Below are 21,949 nucleotides of genomic sequence, written 5' to 3'. Positions count from 1 at the left end.
TAAATAAATAAACAACAAAAAAGGTGTTTGATATCGCTAGTTATCAGGGAAAAGCAAAGCAAAACCACAATAAGCTATCACTTCACACAGTTAGAATGGCAATCATCAAAAAGAGAAGAGATATCATATGTTGATAAGGACATGAAGAAAAGGGAACCCTGTGCACTGTTGGTGGGATATAAATTGGTTCGGTCACTGTCCCTCAAACGGGAAGTTTCCTCAAAATATTAAAAATAAAACTATCATATATGATCCAGCAATCCCACATCTGGGTATAAACCCAAAGGAAATGAAAACAGGATATCAAAGAGATCTCTGCACTCCATGTTCACTGCAGCATTATTCACAGAAGCCAAGGTATAGAAACAACCGAAGTGTTCACCAATGGCTAAATGGTTCAAGAAGATCTGACATATCTACACATATATGTGTGTGCATTATATATGTATGTATGTACGTATGTATGTACGTATACATATGTGTGTACGTATACATACACAATGGAATATTGTTCGGCCCTAAGAAAGAAATCCTGCCATTTAAGAAAACAAGGATGGACATTGGAGGTATCACACCAAGCAAAATAAGTCAGAGAAAAAAAGATAAATACTACACAGTACTTGTCTTTATTTGTGGAATCTAAAGGGGAAAAAAAAGTCAACCTCATAGAAACAGTTAAAAAATGTTTGCCAGGGATGAGGAATAGGGGCAATAAGGAAAGGTTCATAGAAAGTATACAAACTTACTGTTATAAAATGAGCCATGTATGAAGATTTAATATATAACATGGCTATTATATTTGACAACAGAGTATTGTGTCATTGAAACTTGCTGAAAGAGTAGAATTTACTCTACAAAGAACATCCAATTAAAAAAGGAAAAAAGGGGCGCCTGGGTGGCTCAGTGGGTTAAAGCCTCTGCCTTCAGCTCACGTCATGATCCCAGAGTCCTGGGATCGAGCCCCACAGCGGGATCTCCGCTCCTCGGCGAGACTCCTTCCCCATCTGGCTCTCTCTCTCTGCCTGCCTCTCTGCCTACTTGTGATCTGTCTGTCAAATAAATAAATAAATAATCTTTAAAAAAATGTGAACTTATGAATGCATTAACTATACTGAGGGACTCCTATCACAATGTATACATATACCAAATCATTACAGTGTACATGTTTTTATATCTTATAATTTTATTTGCCAGTTATACTTCAATAAAGCTAAAAAAGAAAAAGAAGATGCCTAGAGACATAAAAAATACAGCCTTTGCTTAGTAAGGTCAAAATGCTAGAATTACCATAACGAAGAGCAAAGACAGGATAAAAAGTCTAGAAATATGGGCATTCTGAAGTGGATATACTAATGTTAACACCAGAAAATCTACCAGGTCTTATATCTATGGAAAGGGCCAGAGGGTATGCCATTTACCAAAGTCGTGAAGAATGGGATAAAGTGGTACTGGAATCAATAAGAATGCGCTGGCTCTTCGCCACAGACCAAAGCTGATGGTAGGAGAAACCACAACAAAACTGAGATCAATGATGGAGAAAAGAGGATAATCCAGCCCAACTGGTGACACTAAACCATCAGAATCCAATCCAAGTAGAGGGCAAGATTTATAATAAGAAGCAAGGTTGGAGCGTCAGTCAAGGAGACTAACACATTAAAAATTATAGAGATGTTTAATAGACCACAGCATCCCTAGAAGCAAAATAGGCAGCCAGCAAGGGCACTACTACCTAACTTAAATCATCAGAAGAAATCAAGGATGGATGATCAGGAGGCTGGCGGTAGATGCTGCAATAAAAAGTCACAATTTATTGCTCAGTTTCTGAAATTGAGCCACTTATGAAGTCCAGATTTGATATATTTAAAATTCTGATGCCTACAGGGAATGAACCTGCAATACCACAATAAGTGTACCTGGTAATAATTCCCCTACTTCTTTATCAAAGTCACCCATGATCATTTACTTGCATAACTAGGGGAAAAAGCAGCACAAACATTTCAAGTACAGTTGGACACAGGTCTGAGTTAGCACTGACACCCTGGATATAAAGTGTCATCATAGCCTCTCTTTACAGGAGAGATATATGGCAATGAGATAATTAATGACATCCTGGCCAAGGTCCTGTTCAAAGTGAGTCACTAGGTCTGCAGACCTAAGAAGTGGTCATGTTCTGGATGTTTCTGGCAAATGGCACAACACTGACATTGAGTCCTTGGCTTTCACAGTGGAAAAGATCAAGTGGAAACTTCGGAAACAACCACCCCCTGGATAATGTATTACATTTTAAACAAATGTTGCATTCCAGGGGGTGTGGGTGGCAGGAATTGGTATTGCCCTGAAGAATTAAAGAATGCAGGGATGATGGACCCCATCAAATCTCCTTTTAAATCACCAATCTAGGCCCTGCAAACCAAACAAAGCCTGGAGGATGACAAGAGCCTACTACCAGGTAGTAGCCCAAATAGTAGTCACTATGCAAAACGCATATTTTTGTTAGAGCAGATTAACATGACCATTTTTTGCAAATGTGTTCTTTGCTGATCCTTTCAAACAAGAGGATCAAAAACAGTTTGCTTTCATATGGAAGAGGAAATAGTATCATTCACAATTTTCCCTCAGGAGCATACTAACTCTCCCTCCGTTCATCATAACGTAGAACACATTTGGTCCAATTGGACATCTTGCAGAACATTACATTGTTCCATTACATTATAATGACATCATTCTAACTGTGCCAGATGAGTAAGAAAGGCTTATGCAATGGAGGCCTTGTTAAGACATACAGGCTTCAAAGCGTGGAAGATAAAACCTACAAAGATTCAGATTTCATATTAATAAAATATTTAGGGAACCAGTGATCAAGAACATTTCCAGGCAGCTCAATTGAAATTGAAAGACCAATTATTACATCTTGCAATGCCCATGAAAAGCAGAAAGCAAACCATCCAGTAGGTCTCTTTGGGTTCTGAAGGTAGCTTATTTCAGTCCTGGGAATACTGCTCTAGTCCACATACTGAAGAACATGAAAGGCTGTCAGCTCTGAGTACATGCCAGGGTAGGGAATAGCTCTGCTATAGGTTCAGGCTTCACTTTGTAAGCAGACTTGCAGTTAGGGCTGCATGACCCAGAAGAATTATAGCTATTGGTGGTGGCACTGTTGGGAAAAGTAGCACATGAAATATACAGAAAGTAGAATTCCAATGCAGACCCCATACACATGCCAAAGGCCATATCATCTGCAGTGGAAAAAAAAATTTTTTTTTTTTTTAAAGATTTTACTTATTTATTTGACACAGAGAGATCACAAGTAGGCAGAGAGGCAGGCAGAGAGAGAGAGGAGGAAGCAGGGTCCCTGTGGAGCAGAGAGCCCGATGCGGGGCTCGATCCCAGGACCCTGAGATCATGACCTGAGCCGAAGGCAGCAGCTTAATCCATGCAGTGGAAAATTTTATTCTCTATGCCTGCCATGTTATTGGGTCCTGCCAGAGATAGAGACCCTGCGTTATCAACTGACCATGTGTTCAGAGTTTTATATTATGAGCTGACTCTGTCATCAAGAATCATAAGAACATAAAATGGAAGTGGCACCCAAGATCAAGCATGAGACAGATCACATAATGCACAAGCACTCTGCACAAACAAGTAGTTCAGGCCCCATGTTAAATAACACTGTTGCACCAGCACCTGTCATCTTACAGCTATGGTCATATGAAGAATTCTCTATGCCCAGATACCAAGAAGAGAAAAGTACAAATATTTCAGCTTGATATGTGGGCACAAGTCAAAAGTGGACATCACCTAGAGAACCTCACTCAAGAGTGACTTCAAGGAACAATAGAAAAGGAAAAAGCCTCTCAATGGAGCAGGTCTTTGGGCAGTGTATCATCCACAATGTATGCAAAGAGAAATGGCCCAAGAGCAGTAATTAGTGGTCTAGCTCACTGATCAGGGAGCATAGAGAAAGAAATACTGGAAGATCAGAAACAAAGAGGGCCTGGGGTAGAGGCACGTGGATGGATATATTTGAACGAGCACAAAATATAAAGATCTTTGTGACACAATTTAAAGGCATCAGAGAGCATCTAACATGGAAGCAACAGTAAACAACCAGCAAACAAATGACTAAAACAGCTAGCATCAGTTAGGCTCCACTATAGGATACCTGAGTGCTGGCACAATGAGAACATGAACAAACTAGCCATGATAGAGAGATGGAAGACATCTAGGGATGCAATAACATGGGCTCCTCTGAACAAAGCTGATCGAGCTACTGTTACTGGCAATTGGTCAGCCTGCCAGTAAGATATCAACTCTGGTCCCTTGATGAAACCATTCCCCAAGGCCACCAAATAAACACTTAGTGGCAAGCTGATTAAAAATGGGCCCCTTCCACCCTAATCTGACCAACAATTCATTAGGACAAGAATAGATACATACTCAGAGTATCAATTTGATTTTCCCAACCACAGAGACTTAACCAGTATGACTGCCTTAGAAATTATGAAGTAATAGATCAAGCCACAGAGCATCCTAGGTAATCAAAAGACACACTACAGTAAAGGAAGTATAGAAATGAGCCCATAACCATGGGATCCACTGGATCCCGTAACACACAGTCTGATAGACCTTTGGATAGGCACAAATGAAACACCACCATGCAGGATACACCTTGGAATTTAGTAACTTTAAATGGTAATCTGTTCCCAGTAGGAAGAATATAAAAGTCCAGGAACCAAGGAGTAAAAGCCACTCTTAGTGGTCTCACTTTCAGTGATACAGTTGAGTAATTTGTGCTTCTTATCCCAGAAATCTGGGCTCTGCAGGATTAGAGATCTTATTCCCCAAAGGGGAAATACTCCGGCAGAGGCCAAAGCAATGTCCCTCTCAACTATAAGCCATAGTGTCCCTTAGGCACTTCAGGCTCCTTCTGTCAAGGTACCAGCGAGCAGGCAAAAAAAAGGAGTCACCATCTTGGCAGGGATAATTGGCCTTGACCATTAAAGGAAGATAGGACCACTGTTACAAAATAAGGGGAGGGGAATATGTTTGGTACACAGATGATCCCTTGGGTGTCCCTTGGTATGCTCTTGCCAAGAGTGATGGTAAATAGGCAACTTCAATACCCAGAGCAGGAGGTACATAATGACCAGGGCTCAAATACCTAAGGGTAAGGGTCTGCATCATGCCACCAGGTAAGTCACAAAGATTGTAAGAGGTTCCAACTGAAAGTAAGGAATATTTACAAAAAATAATAAAAGGGGGACATGCTGAATATCAGTTATAGCCCTGAAACCAGCTACAGAAGCCAAAGCAATAACCCAGGTTTCCCCCAGGAAGAATGGGTCACTGGAATCCTAGAGGAGCTCTTGAGAAATGTGCTTGAAGTAGACTGAGTAGATCAAAGAACAAATTGTGATGAACATGGACATGATCTGCCTAAATACACCTTCAGAAAGAACCTCTTGTCCCTGCTGCTAGGACTGGTGTCAAGCAACATCATTCAGCTACCAGCCCCCATGGAGACTGCCTTAGCTCCACACACAGAGCTTCCTCACCCAAGTTTCTACACTCCTGGGAGTGACTCTCACACAATGACTGATCAAGGTCTGGCTATTCCATCCTAACAAAGGACAACTCTGATGAACATTTCAACTCCAGAGTTCCCTTGGGATTGACTGCAGTGGTTAAAGTCTATGTGAATTTTTCCTCTGCCCAATCCTGCTTCTTCAATGTCCTTTTCACAGCTGTTTATCCCAATGACTCAGTAAGTACCCCCAAACACTAAACTCTGTCTTAGAATTTGCTTTCCAGAAAACCCAGACGAAGGCAGGATTGTTTGTTGCCACAGTATAAACTAACCTGTACTAATACAATAAATGTGAGTTTCCTCTGCAGTTTCTTAGAATTGCTGGCAAATTTTTTTCATTCATAAAACTGTTTAGAAAATGGGATGCCTGGATGGCTCATTTGGTTAAGCATCTGCCTTCGGCTCAGGTCACGAACCCAGGGCCTGGTGATCAAGCCCCGTGTTGGGCTCCCCGCTCAGCGGGGAGTCTGCTTCTCCTTCTCCCTCTGCCCTTCCCCACTCTTGTGCTCTTTCTCTCTCAAATAAATCAATAAAATTAAAAAAAAAAAAAAACACAGTTTAGGAAGAACAGAATTTAAATTGCAAGCTTATGAAAAGCTTGTTGAGGCAAGCAACTTTTGCGGATATAGACACTTTGATCCTTGCTGATATTTGCCCAACATGCCAGGATTTTTCAACAGAATAAGAGAAGAAAAGGATAAGGGCAGTTGTTACAAAAGGCTTTCTACTTATCCCTTCCTGTTTCTTCAATAGCTACAAAATAGAAGATTGAGCTAGATAAATTTTGTTGCTGAATTTTCACATTCTTGACCAGGATTCATTATAAAACACAGACTGGTTTTCCTGTAACACATAGAAGTTATCAAATGCCTTAAAGCTCAATATTAAACTAATATAATTTGTTTACATATAGTCTATTCCCATTATTACATTGAAAAGTCTGTTTATTATTAATCTAACTACAATCTATAATTGTATTTCTTGCCAAGAAGACAATGTATTTCCAGAGCACTCAGGTCATTATCACCTAACAAACATTTCAAGGCTACACAAATGAGAGCAAAACCCCACAGCCTACTAACGCCATGAAAACTGACAGAAACACCATTCCATGACAATAGAAAAACCACACAGGATTAACGACCAACTAAAATATACTCTCTGAAATACAGATTTTTAAAAACACTTATACAGCAAGGTACTAAATAATAATTTACAAATTTTATTCAATACACATGAGATCGAGAAATTAGGGGAGCCTGGGTGGCTCAGTGGGTTAAAGCCTCTGCCTTCAGCTCAGGTCATGATCTCAGAGTCCCGGGATTGAGCCCCGCATCGGGCTCTCTGCTCAGTGGGGAGCCTGCTTCCTCCTCTCTCTGCCTGTCTCTCTGCCTACTTGTGATCTCTGTCTGTCAAATACATAAATAAAATCTTTAAAAAAAAAATCAAGAAATTAGAGGTAGCATTCCCTCAAACCCAAATTGTCTCTTTATGAAGGGCCACACAATTACGTTAAGAACTTATGCTGAAATTAGAGACTGGTTTATTTTATCAATGATGAAAAAAAACAGTGCAGGTGGAAAATGCATAGTCATTGGTTAATTTTTCTAAAAATATTCATATTTTTCATGAAAATATACATCTATACTACTTTAAGGACATATTTTAAAGATCCTTTCAATAACCCACTTGAAATGCCAGTTCAAAAGTCAGTCAGTATTCATATTAATAAAAACAATACACATATTATATATATAAGACTCAAAACTAGATGGATATAAAGAAAAACTTCTATTATTGATTTGTATATTTTGTAATAGAAAACCAAACTTATGGATGTTGCCAAAACATTCATAGAATTTTTCCACCTGCCCCTTAAGTGACGGTGCTTCACTGGGTTTTTGGTCCACTAGGCCAAGTCTTCTAATATGTAAACGGTGCACACTCTTCCTAGGTTATCTCACCACAGCTCCACTCAGGAATCTGTCCCCTGTGATTCACTCAATGAATATTTCTATTTATTTAGTTTCTAACTCTCTGCCAGGAAAAATGTGTGTCACTATTCAACTCTCAATCTTAATTGAAATGATTTTATAGTTTTAACATACAATGATATTTCCTGTTGGCTTCTGTATAGTCTTGACGTAAAAATATTTACAGGTTCCTTAATGATGAATCATACATGAGTTCCTAGAATAACTCCTATTTGGTCAGAGTTTGTTATACTTTTGAAACACTGTCAAGTTCTATTTGCTAATAATTTATTTTAAATTTTTTATTCTATATTCATGACTGCTTTCCCCTGCCTTCTTCCCCTGGGGTTTTGTTAAGACATTTGAAAACTTTTCTTCCAGTTTTATATTTTATTATAAGAATCTGTATTCAGCAATTTTTGCATTCAAAACAATCTCTCAAAACGCTAGTAGATCTGTTAAGAGAAAGAGAAATTTATTGTTCATTTTTTTCCTTGATTTTCTATCTTGAGATCAGTATTTTCTAATTAATTAGTGGGAGAAGGGAGGCACAATAAAACTCAAATATACCTTAAATATCTAATTAACTCTAAATCTACTAATAAAAGTAATTTTCTTGAGTGACTTGCCACATTAGCAAATATTATATGCCCTTTTCCCAATTAAAGATCATTCAAATATTTTTCCGTTAAATCAGAGAAAAAATCATTATCATAGCATAGCGGTAGAATCAAAAGAAATTTGAACTTAGACTTGGGTTCAAATTCTAAATAGACCATCTTATGACCTATGTGACTTTGGGTTTAACCATGCTAAATCAGTTTCTTCCCCTATAAATAATATAACCATACATACTACATAGGTGTTATTAGACGTTATGATGCATTATATCATAAAGCACATGTTAAGTGCCAAGCACCAAAGGAAACGTTTGACAAATACTAGTTCTCTCTTTTCTCAAAATGAAAAGTCACTTTTTCCTTTAATTATTGGACTCTTTTTAAAAAAGAAGATACTACTTCTTCTATATAATAGTATACTATAGAAAGGACTCCTTGAGCAAAAAATACAATAAAGCTAAAAACAGTAGTTGGCTAAATGCAGTGAAAAAAATGTGTGAATAATTTTAAGAGTTTTTCTGATGACAAAGAGAAACAAACGGGTTCTTTCAGGTGACCAGGCAAGAGGTGCTGATTTCACCAAAGAAGAACCCTAGCAACTTAACAAAGGGTATAGAGAAATATTAATTAACAAAGAAAGGAACTAAAAAAATTACCTCGAGAAAATGAAAATAATTATAAAGAGCAAGTAGGTTGGGATTTTTATAATTTTGCTGGTGTGTTCAAATAATTAAATAATTAGATGTTTTATTTTAAATATGATTTTTAATGAAATTATATCTTATAAAATTGTATCCATTGTATACACACACACACACACACACACACATTCTACAGGAGTGTACAAAAACATGCATGCTAAGCTTCATAAACTAGTCAAGTGATTTTTAATGGTATGGTGAACTACAACTTCACTGTGTTTTAACTGTGTGGTTAACTGTATGTATAACTACACATTGCCAATTAAAATAATACTGCTTCTGAAAATATGAAATTAATTTTAAGTTCTCTTTACTGAATTTTTCAAATAATCACCTACCAAGAAATTAATGTCATAAGTAAAACTGTCATGTTCAAGAAATTTAGTTTAAAAACTCTTATTATTAGAGCATCTGGCTCGATCACTTCGTAGAGCACACAACTCTTGATCTCAGGGTTCTTAGTTCAAACTCCAGATTGAATGTAGAGCTCACTTAAAAAAAATAAAATAGGGGTGCCTTGCTGGCTCAGTTAAGTGTCTAACTCTTGATTGTGGCTCAGGTCATGATCTCAGAGTCCTGGGTTGAGCCTCATCTGGGGCTCTGCACTTCGAGATGGGGGATCTGCTCAAGATTCTCTTCCCTCTGGTCCTCCTCCTCTCTTTCTCTCTCTCAAGTGAATAAATAAATCTTGAAAAAAATTTTAAAATTATTTATTTATTTATTTGACAGAGAGAGAGATCACAAGTAGGCAGAGAGGCAGGCAGAGAGAGAGAGAGGAGGAAGCAGGCTCCCTGCCGAGCAGAGAGTCCGATGTGGGACTTGATCCCAGGACCCTGAGATCATGACTTGAGCCGAAGGTAGAGGCTTAACCCACCGAGCCACCCAGGTGCCCAGAAATAAAAAAATTTTTAGAACTCTTATTATTTTGATCTGATTTGAAGTTTCCACTTCAGTTTCAATATATCTGCTTTCTGCAAGATATATTTCTAATACAAATCCTACTCTAATCTACTCAGGAAATCACACTTTGGTGTTTCTACTATCTTTTTGAAGAAAAAAATATATGATCCCTGTATCTCTGAGTAGTCCTTCATCTTGTTCAGAATTCTATACATCCTCTTAATCACCGGGCAAATTTTCTTACTGGAAAATAATGACTACCATTTGTATTTAAAGGGTCATAATTCTATGTTAGGCCTACCAAACATTCTTGTAATAGCTCTTCATTTGATGATTCTGAAATAATGTCTCAAAATTCAGTTCATTCTTAATGTCTGTTTCAATTCAGGACAATCTCTCATTTGTAAATGCTGAAATCCTCAAACTACGTACAGACACTTTAGAGATGTGAAAAAAAAAAAAACAACCTGATACCTTTTTCCTTCTAACCTTAGAAAACTAACTTTTATGACAATGCGTACTTCACACAGCCAAATAATTTCAGAATATAAATGTCTAATAACAGGAGATGAACATGAGGCATGTTTTTCCATTACATCTTTAGCCGAAGGTTATCTTTACCACAAAGATCATTTTCATCTTGAATAAGGTGTCATGGTGGCTTTCGGAAAGCAGTAATACTACCACTAACAATAACAAAAAAATAACAAAGTTATCTGATTTCAAGCTAGATTTATAAACAAGAACGTTAAGTAATATATCATTCTATATTAGAGTTGATTCAGTCTCATTCACCAGCCCTGGGTCTATTACCAATTGCACTTGAGTTACTTTTTTAAAATACAAATGCCCAGTGCCTAATCTAAGAGAATCAGTTTATACAGATGTAAGTTTTCCCCTACAGTCTTCAAGGGGGATGCCAAGGTACAGCCATGTTAAATAATCACTGCCATGTGCCTTCCACATCTATCATCTATAGTGTAACAATGAGAACTGTGAAGTCAAGGTTATGTCCTCAAAGATTAACAATATTCACTAGTAAAATTTACTATGGCAATTAAGGTTGAAATTGTACTTTTTAGAGCAATGTATTGGCACAAGTATTCCTATTTATTTAAACATCATAAAACACAATACAATCAGCTAACTCGTCAGGTGCACTCCAGTTAAATATGCCATAAAAGTCCAAGGGTAATGTACTAAAGAGAAAAATTAGCAAGATGACCTTTTTTTCAAAACAGATCTATTTTCTAGTTGGTTCATTATGCAATGGTTGTATTTTATTCCCATAAAATATACTCCACAAGGAAAACAACTATTTTGGAAAACATTTTCTGAAATACAAAAAATACTTTTCCCAGGAAAATATTCCAACATTTGATGCTACAAATTCAAGAGAATAAAAACAGATTTGGGGGGACAGCTTTATTGGGAACTGCACAAAAATAATCAAATGAGATAAAACAGAACACTTTTATCCTATGTTGAATTATACGATTGTTTTAGGTTTTGTTAATATTGTTAATATTTTGTTAATTGTTAATGTTATGTTTAAGTGTAAAAACTGCTTAAAATGTTATTCTTTCTCCCATCTGAACAATTTGCTTGAAAAACGAAACTCGTATTTGCTTCTATCTTTCCACAGCATTAAAAAACATTATTAAACATAAGTGTCTGATAATCTGTTACAAAATTAGAACATAAAATGGATCCAACCAAACAGCAGCATCAGGTACTCAAGTAGAAAGACTATGCAAGTTTTAGGAGTTACAAAAGCTGGATGTACCACTTACCACCTGCATGGTTTTGGGCTTAATATTCCAGAAATGAGTTTATTAACACCTTGTTACAAAATTATTAGAGAGGTTAAGATATTGTATATAAAGTCCTTAGCTTACTATCTAATCCTTAGAAACACTTAACAATAGTAATTAGAATAATGATAATCTGATCTCTCTCAAACTAATACCTCTATTATTTTTCACATGGATAAGCTTTTTTGATACATAAACCCTAAGATATAATAATCTTGAACAATATGGAAGGAATAAAATTAATTTCCCAATATGTTAGCTACAAAATACCTCAACATGAACTCCTTCATTAAAGTATACAAAGTAGGTGGTGACTCCTTGAAGAATCTTCTGAAAAAGTCCAAAATCTCACTTCATAGATTTTTAAAAATAATAACAAATTCTACACTTTTCTAAGTTTTTGTTCATAAAAGAAAAACAAAACGAAATGAAACAAAATCCCTTCATCTACCTCCAGAGGAATAAGCTTACTGTCTCATCACAGCCAAAAAAGTATGCGGGCAGCCCCAGCCTGGCAATGACAGATCATAAAAAGGAGCCTAGATTCAGAACATCATTTAATCCATTTTTCAGGATCTCAGCACTAATTTATAAACCAAGACAATCCAATTTTGATAATGAATTATCACTTCAAATTATTAGTCCAAAAAGGTAAAGATTTAATTATTTAGTATCTAAAAATCCTAAAGGCAGTGGATTCTTTATAATGATTAATCACAGACAGATACTCACAGTTTAGAGTCAAAAAGTATGCTTAATTTTATCACTAGGAATTTCCTTCCAAATGTATAATAGTATAAAAACCAAAGTCCTTACTAATAGGCATAAATTTTTTTAAATACCACCACTTGAAATAATTTTTCAAAGTAGTCTATGTGCCTTTATGATGTTTAAGAGCAAAACTATATCTCTTAAATCCACTAAGTGTGTTATTCTTTAGTTTATTTTTTATTTTTATTTATCAGGAAGTTTCATAATGGCTTAAAATTGGCATATTACTTTACACCATCAATTAAAACTGCTCTAAACTACTGTTAAATGTATTTTAAATATCAAGTAGTCTTCATCTATAAAATGACACAAAGAGAAGTATTTTCACTATACTGGTCCACTGGGTAGCTAAATTTAGTATTTCAAAAAATATATTCATTTAATGTTTAGAAATTAAAGGAATACAGATAGCATAATTAAAATTAAGAAAAATATATAAATGCACTGTACTTCTGGCTCTCTGAAAAATACTCTTATTTGGTTACTTCCATTCCCAGATATGTTCTGGGTTTTCATTTTGTCCCCAAATCTTATTTCCTGAGCTCTATTGTCTCTATACTCCTCTCTTTACTTCTATCATCTTCCTACACAAAGGAACTATAACTCTGTGTTTAATTTAAATGCATCTTTGCTCATACATACTAACCCTAAAATGCTTGCATTCCTACCACTTGTAATTTACATAATTTGACAGAGCCCCATATCTATCTGTTATCAAAACTACTATGGCAACACAATAGACTGATAAAGGGCTCACATAGGGATGCAATATACAAAAGCCCTCAAAAAGGATGCTTAAACCTAGAGTGTCTGTTCTCCTGGCCTATACTACTATTGTGCTGAAATTAGAATTTCATTCATAATCTGTCACTGAATTTATCTCTAAAATGACATAGACACATGCTGTCAATTAATGTTGAATTAATACTTGAGAATCTCTATATGACAAATTTCTGGTATTTCCTACTTTGTACAATCCTAACAGATACATACCTATGTCATATGCCAGGAAATCGGCAGAAAAACATTTTGCACCGTTACTCAAGGAAGTGTCATTATGGGTATTTCCTCCAAAAATAAGCATAGCTCCATTGATAAGAACAGCTGAATGAAGGTATCTGGCAAACCCACTTTCTTTCAAAATAGTCCTACAGGATAAAATTTGAAAATGTATTACAAAGGATAAAGAGACCTCCCTGATTTTATATATATTATATAAAGGGTCTAACTTGCATATAGAATTTTCCTTCAAATTATGAAAATAACATGCTTTATTTTTTAACAATTCATAAATGTCCTCTAAATTTCAATATTTTTAAAATATTTTGAGATTCACAGTTTCTTAAAATGTTCTGAGGAAACACAATATTAAACATACATAATTGTTCATGATTTTATAATTTATATTTTGAACTTTTATTTCATTTATAAAAGTAGGAAACAAGTGTCCTTAAAACTAGAGGACCAAAGTACCATAAGTTTTAAATACAAAAGTAAATAGAAAGTTTAATATAATAAATTTACTCTGAATTGTATTCAGTTAAAACTAATAATTCACATGGATCCCATAATACACTATTTAAGTTTTTATTTAAATAGAACATATATTAAAAATGCACAAGTCTAAAATTCAATGAAATTTCACCAGATGAACATAACTTTGTAAAAAGTACTGAGGTATTTTTTTAAAAGATTACCACTGTTCTGATTCTTTTGTGGTTCCATACCAATCTTAGGATTGTTTGTTCTACTTGTATCGTTGCTGTACTTTATAAAATAGAATCATATAGTTTGTATCCATTTGTATACACATTATTTTGCTCAAGATTATTTCTGAGATAGATCCATATTGTGTAAAATCACAATGCATTTGTAGAAACATCACATTAATACAAACGTTTTTAATTAATTGAAGTTTAACTGAAAGTACTATAAATATACGCTTATAATTATATTTCACCTTTATGTACTGAAATCTAATAAACTGCATGACTCAATATGAATCAATATTTCATAAGTATTCTAAATAAAGCAGTGTTACTAAAAAAGAATCAGAATGTAAACCCAGTACATACAGTATAATGAGTAAGATATGTATAGTATATCTCAAAAACCCATAGCAATTAATGCTTAAAGAATATGGAGCTGACTTCCATAATGGCAAGATAAGGAGTCCCACAACCTCTATAGGGAGAGAACTATAATTGGTAAAAATTACAAAAAACAGCATTTAATTTCTCAGAAAAAATTTAGTAAGAGCAACAACAAACAAATATTTACTCAAGAATGTCTATGAAATTTCAGTAAGAACAGCAGGAGTCCATGACACTTAACCTACTATCTACTCCCATCCTTCCCCATATCAGCACCCTCCTCCAGCACACACACACAACTAGTTCAACAAGGAGGAAGCTCAACTCCAGGTGGGTAAAGCTGAGAACAGACAGCTCCTTCATCCCCCCCCTCCTAGTCCAGGCCACTGATTTCTAACCAGGAACAGCAGACAGCCAGTACTTCTCATGGCCCCCAGTTCTGGGTAACAAAATCTCTACTCCAGAAATACATGAGAGGTCTGAATGTTCATCCTCAACCTAGTCCCCATTCATATGCTGTAAGCTATACGCTCAGGTCTAGCAGGCTAAGAGGGCCAACAAATCTTCACCCCACATCAGTCATAGGCAGAAGTTCTATGCAAGCTGAGAAGAGCAAAGGCCACTGTCCCCCATCTACTTCCTGCACAGAACAGAGTGGAATCACTCCAGGAGAACAGACTACTAACCCCACCTACAATTCCAAAGTAGTGGCACAGAGTCTCACTCCATCCCACACCAGGGATATGCAGGCTAAGAAAAAGAGAGCGCCACAGATGTCCCAAGGGAACTGAGTTTATTTGTAACAAAGGTTGAGAAACTTCAAGCTCTAAGGGCACTCTCAAAAACAATGACGGTTTTCATTGTAAGCAATTAAGACAGTTGGCAACTCCCTGAGAGCAATCAGCTAAAACAGAATAGAGAGGAGTTCACCAGAGAAAAGGGGGTGGGGGGGGAGACAGCTAGTAAGAGCCATACTTCAGAATCCCTAAAACTGGTCTCAAAGACTACGCCTGAAAAAGGGCTGAAATTGAATTCAGACTAAGGAGGAATTTATGCCCCCAGAGTATTGCTGAGAATAAATCACCCACAGTCAGCAACTAGTGGTGGCTAGCATGTGGTTGTAATGTGGTCAGATAGCTTACCACAGAAGTCAGAGGGAAAAGTCAGAGAGCCCCACTAACACTGCTGTCATCCAGGGGGGATTTCACGCATCCTCAGGCTGCTTCCTCTAAGGAGCAACATCAGAGGATCCACTGGAGGAAGAAAATGACTTCACTAAAACAGTTCAGCAAAGTCACTACATAAGTAAAATTACAACAGTTCCAGAAAAGGAGGAAAAACCAGGATCCAGAGTTGCTAGAATATGTTATCTAAAATGTTCAGTGTTCAGGGGAAATTATGGCATGCAACAAAATAGGGAAGAGTAACCTATACACAGGGGAAAAAGCAGGCAACAGAATCGCCTTTGAAAGAACCCAGATGTCAGATGAAGCAAAAAAGAACTTCAAAGCAGCTATTATAAATGTTCAATCTTAGAGAAAACAGGTTTAAAGAAGTAAAGGAAAATAAAACAATGACATATCAAATATAAAACAAAAGATACAGAAATTACCCCCCCCAAAAAAATCTAGAATTCAAAAGTATAAGAATTGAAATTTTTACATTTATGACAGAAATCTAATAGTAAATTTCAGCAAGAAGAAAAAAATCAATGACGTAGAAGACAGAAAAATAGAGATTCTGCTATCTGAAGAATAAGAAAAGAAAATGAACAAAGCCTATAAGAAATGTAGAACACCATTAACAGCAACAACACACATTTACTGAGAATACTAGCGCAGAGAGTAAAGTGTAAAAAATTAGCAAGAAATAATGTGTGACAACTTCCTAAATTTGATGAAAAACATTAATATACATATTCAAGTAGCTCAATGAACTACAAGGAGGAAAAAACACAGAAAGAACCACATTCAGACGTAAAATAGTTAAAATGTTGAAGACCACAGAGAAAGAGAAAATATTAAAAGCAGCAAGGAAGAGGATTTTTTGCATACAAGAGAACACCAATAGGACAAACAGCTGACTTTACTTTTACTTTTATTATTTAGAAATAATAAAGGTCAAAATGCAGTGAAATGACATGCAAAGTGCTGAATGAAAAAAAAATCAAAATACAGGGAGGGACATATGATGAAGGAATAAGAGTTTTCTGACCTCATCCTCCCATAGAAACAGATTTTATCAACTATGGAGAGATAAGAGTACCTTTATGGGTGCCCAGAAGCCCCAGGACCACTTGGAGCAAAAATTCCAAGAATAGGAGTGCCAAGGAGGGGAGGAAGAACATTACCACATCACCTCTCCCCAAGACAAAACTGCTGCCTCCCAAGAGAAACCCCTTCAACCTACATTTACTCCCATGGGGGAAGTGAGAATACAGTATGTCTCTGGCTTCCACAGCCAAGAAGGATTATGCCCAAGAGGACCACTTCTTTCTCATCCCATCCAGAAAGATAAGAAGATTGGCAGAGTAAGAAAAGGGTGCTCACAGCAAATGGGGCACAGAACTCAACAAAGACTCAACATTTCTACTAAGCACCTCATGAACTCTTACAAGAGGCCCACCCATGAACTTCATAGGATACATCACCTGCAAACTTACCCCAAATAGCCCCCAGCAACCCATTAAATCCCTCCTCATGTAGCACACTCGTGCTCCTGCAGATGTTCATGAACATACACAGAAAGCTGGGTCAACTCTGTTGCACTGGTAGAAGATGCATAACCCTGAACAGTTCAGGCACTGCCCAAGTGAAAAAAATGGGAGGCCCTCAGCACTGGACCTAGCCTTGCAGAATGGAGAATATAATATCCAAAATATAAAAAAAAACTCACAAAAATCAATAAAAAAGAACAATCCAATTAAACAATTCACAGATGATGTGAACAACTACTTTTCCAAAGAAGACATACAGATTGTCATCAGGTAAATGAAAAAGTGCTTAACATCCCTAATCATCAGGGAATGCAAATAAAAACAAAATGAGATATGACCTCATACCTGTTAGAAGGGCTATAATTGAAAAGATAAGAAATAGCAAGTGTTGATGATGATGTGGAGTAAAAGGAAACTTTGTACACTGTTGGTGAGAAAGTAAATTGGTACAATCAATTTGGAAAACATTATAGACCCTACTCAAAAAATTAAAATAGAACTACCAAGAGCTATCATACTATTCAGCAATCCCACTTCTGGGTATATGTCCAAAGGAAATGAAATCAGTACCTTAAAAATATCTCTTCACTTTCATGTTCACTGAAGTATTATTCATAGTAGCCAAGATACAGAAACAACTTAAGTGTCCATAATAAATGAATGAATAAAGAAAATGCAATATAAATATAAGTATGTGTAGTATTATTCAGCTTTTTACAAGGAAGAAATCCTGACATTTACAACAACATAGATGAATCTGGATAATATTATGCTAAGTGAAATAAGCCAGACACAGAAAGACAAATATTACATGATCTCACTTATATGTGGAATCTAAAAGAGTCAAACTCAAAAAGCAGAGAGTAAAACGGTGGTTTTCAAGGCCTGAGAATGGGGGAAAAGGAGAGGCATAGGTCAAAGCACACAAAGTTTCAATTATGCAGGATACATAAGCTCTAGAAATCTAATGTACAACATGGTTACTACAGTTAATAAGACTGCCTTGTATACTTGAAATTTGCTGACAGAGCATCTTAAGTATTCTCACCATACACAGCAAAAAAAAAAAAAGAGGGGGGAACTATGTAAGATAATGAATATGTTAATTAGTTTGACTATGGTAATCATTTCCCACTGTGTATGTGTATCAAACATCACATATATACCTTAAATATAAACAATTCTTATCTGTCAATTAAAGTTCAAGGAAGATGGAAAAAAAATAACCAAGATAAACACATTACCAGATGAATAAAAATTATAAATTTATTGGTAGAATATCTGGTTTATAAGATATTAAAGGAAGTTCTCCAGTCTTAGATCAGTCATTTCAATCCAGAGTTCTAGAAAAGGCAATTATGTAATTATAAAACAAAGTATAAATGCATATTTCTTCTCCTTTCTTTTCCTAATAAATTTGATAAACATTATAAAACAACACATTTATTATTGGATCTGTAACATAAAAAAATACAATATATTTGACAATAACACACAAAGTGACAGATGAAAGCAAAATTCTGTTGAAGATGCCAAATAGTAATGCAAATCAACAGGAACAAATGAAAAAGCAGCACACAAAAATATCCAAAACAAATTTATATTTCCTCTTCTTTCTACTCTCTCTTTGAGAGACAAAAATTGCATAAAGTTAGCAAAGTAACAATATATTTTTGAGCTTACAACAAATACAGATATTATATATAATTATAATAGTGCAAAAAAATGAAAAAGGGACTAGAGATATGTAAGAGCAACATTTTTATATTTCACTGGAGTTAAGTTAGAGTAAGCTGGAAGTATATTCTGGTAAGTTAAGATATATATGATAAGCCCTAGAACCAACAGTAAAGAAGTAACTAAAATGACTGTATTAAAAAAAAAAAAAAGCATTAAACTGTTACACTGGAAAATATTTACTTAATATAAAAAGAGCAATAAAAAAGAGTAATAAGAAGCATTATCTACAATAACAAATGAGATTTTAAAAAGTAACATGACAGACATTCAACTATATCAAAAATAACATTAAAGTTATTAAATATACAAATAAAAGACAGACTGTGAGTGAAACAGGATTTAAAAAAAAAACTGGTACCAACTATGTACTCTCTCTAGGAGACATAGTTTAGATTGAGGGGTACAAATATATTAAGAAAAGGGATTTTAAAAAGATACTATGCAGACAATAAACATAAGAAAGCTGGAGTAATATAGTATAATAACATCAAACAGAATAGACATTTTAAAAAAAAGTTCCAAGACTTCAATAGTAGTATTTCACAGATAAAAGGATCAGTCCATCAAAAGATACAGCAATTATAAACGTATATGACGTTACAACAGAACCCCCCCAAAATGAGGCAAAATGCGCAGAAAAGAGAAATAGATAAATCAGTAATAGTAGCAAACTTCAAAATTCACTTTCAAAAATGGAATGAACTCTATGATAAACACGGAAACAGAATACCTGAATAATGCCACAAACAAACTAGCCCATACAGACATATGGAGAACACTGTAGCCAACAACACCAATATACACATTCTTTGCAAGCATACATTTAACATTTCTCTAGGACTGACCAAATGCTAGGTCATAAAATAAGCCTAAATAAATTCAAAAGTGTTATAATCATACAAAGTATGCTCTCTGATCACGATGGAATTATATTAAAAACAAATAACAGAAATCATTTAGGATACAATAGCCAAATTACATAAGCCGCCCAGGTGTCTATTAATGGATGAATAGATAAGGATGTGATTTATATATATATATATATATATATATATATATATATATATAATGGATTATTATTCAGCCATAGAAAAGAATAAAATCTTGCCATTTGCAATGACATTGATAGAGCTTACAGAGCTCTAAATGAAATGCTAATGAAATGTCAGTCAGAGAAAGACAAATACCATATGATTCCACTCATATGTGGAATTTAAGAAACAAAACAAGCAAAGGAAAAAGAGGGAGAGAGAAAGAGTCAAACCAAGAAACATACCCTTAACTATAGAGAACAAACTGCTGGTTACCACAGGGGAAGGTGTGAAGGGATGGATTAAATAGATGATGGGAATGAAGGAGTGCACCTGTAGTGATGAGCACTAGATGATGTATGAAATTGCTGAATCTCTACACTGTACACCTGAAACTAATATAACACTGATGTTAACTACACTGAAATTAAAATAATTAAAACAAAGTTATTTGGGAAAACCACAAATATGTGGAAATGAAACAAAAACTCTAGAATAACAAATGGGTCAAATAAAATTTTTTTTATTAAATAAAAAAATTTATTTTTCAAAAAATACTTCGAGATGAATGAAAATGAAAACAAAGACAAACATGGAATACACCAAAAGCAATACTTCAGAGGGAAATCTATATTTGCAGAAATACGTATTTAAAGAAAAAATGAGAATTCCATACCATAACTTAAACTTCAACCATAAGAGACTGGACAAAAGGGTAAACCAAGCCTACACCAAAAAGAATGTTAAAATAATAAAGATTAGAACAGGAAATAATAGAAAATAGATGAAAAACAATAGAATCAATGAAGTCAAAATTCTTTCTTTTAAAAGACCAAAAAAAAAAAAAAAATTGACGAACTCTTAGGTATACTGAACAAGAAAAAAAAGGAGACAGAAAACTCAAATTATTAAAATCAAGAATGAGGGCACCTGGGTGGTTCAGTTGGCTAAACATCTGCCTTTGGCTCAGGTCATGATCTTGGATCCTGGAATTGAGCCCAAGTCAGACTCTCTGCTCGTCGGGGAGTCCGCTTTACCCTCTCCCTTTGCCCCTCCCCCCAGCTCATACTCACACTCTCTTGCTGTTTCTGTCTCACATAAATAAATAAATCTTTTTTAAAATAAAATAAAGAATGAAAGAAAGCATATGACTACCAACCTACCAGAAATAAGTCAAAATATAATACAATACTAAACAACTGTATACAAACAATATGCAATAAATTCCTCAAAAGATAGAAACTTCCAAAATTGAGACAAGAAGAAATAGAAAATCTGAATAGACCTATAACAAATAAAGAGAGTGAATTAAGAATTTTAAAATTTCCTTAAAAAAAGAAAAAAAAAAGAAGGCCAGATGACTTCACTGGTTAATTCTAACAAACATTTAAAGAAGAGTAATGTAAATTCTTCACAAACTCTTCAAAAATATAAAATAGGATGGTATAGTATTCACCTCATTGTATGAGGAAGTATGAATCTGATACTGATACCAACAAATCACAAGAAAATTACAGACTACTGTTCTTTTTTTTTTTTCACACTACAGCATATTTATTTATTTATTTATTTTTTTCCATTTTATTTATTTTTTCAGCGTAACAGTATTCATTCTTTTTGCACAACACCCAGTGCTCCATGCAAAACGTGCCCTCCCCATTACCCACCACCTGTTCCCCCAACCTCCCACCCCTGACCCTTCAAAACCCTCAGGTTGTTTTTCAGAGTCCATAGTCTCTTATGGTTCGCCTCCCCTCCCCAATGTCCATAGCCCGCTCCCCCTCTCCCAATCCCACCTCCCCCCAGCAATCCCCAGTTTGTTTTGTGAGATTAAGAGTCATTTAGTTCTTTTAAAAGAAAGACACAAAAATCCTGCACAAAATACTAAAAAATCAAAACCCAGTAATACATAAAAAGGATTATACACCATGACCAAGTGGAGTTTATCCCAAGAATTCATAATTGGCTTAACATCTGAAAATCAATGTTACATACCATATTAG

The 21,949-nt window shown here is 35.2% G+C and overlaps 1 protein-coding gene across 1 annotated transcript in view; it reads right to left on the bottom strand.

The window, feature by feature from the left end:
* Positions 1-21,949, bottom strand: part of ATRNL1 (attractin like 1) — an 836,623-nt gene that overhangs the window by 706,562 nt on the left and 108,112 nt on the right. Inside the window, exon 10 of the mRNA XM_046027294.1 lies at positions 13,360-13,514. Coding sequence (XP_045883250.1) covers positions 13,360-13,514 — 155 coding nt within the window. The remainder of the gene's footprint in view (positions 1-13,359; positions 13,515-21,949) is intronic.

This window comes from Meles meles, chromosome 13, assembly GCF_922984935.1.
Source record: "Meles meles chromosome 13, mMelMel3.1 paternal haplotype, whole genome shotgun sequence".
Classification (NCBI taxonomy): Eukaryota; Metazoa; Chordata; class Mammalia; order Carnivora; family Mustelidae; genus Meles; species Meles meles.
The sequence above is the reverse complement of the archived record's forward strand: the minus strand, read 5'-3'. Positions and strand labels throughout refer to the sequence as shown.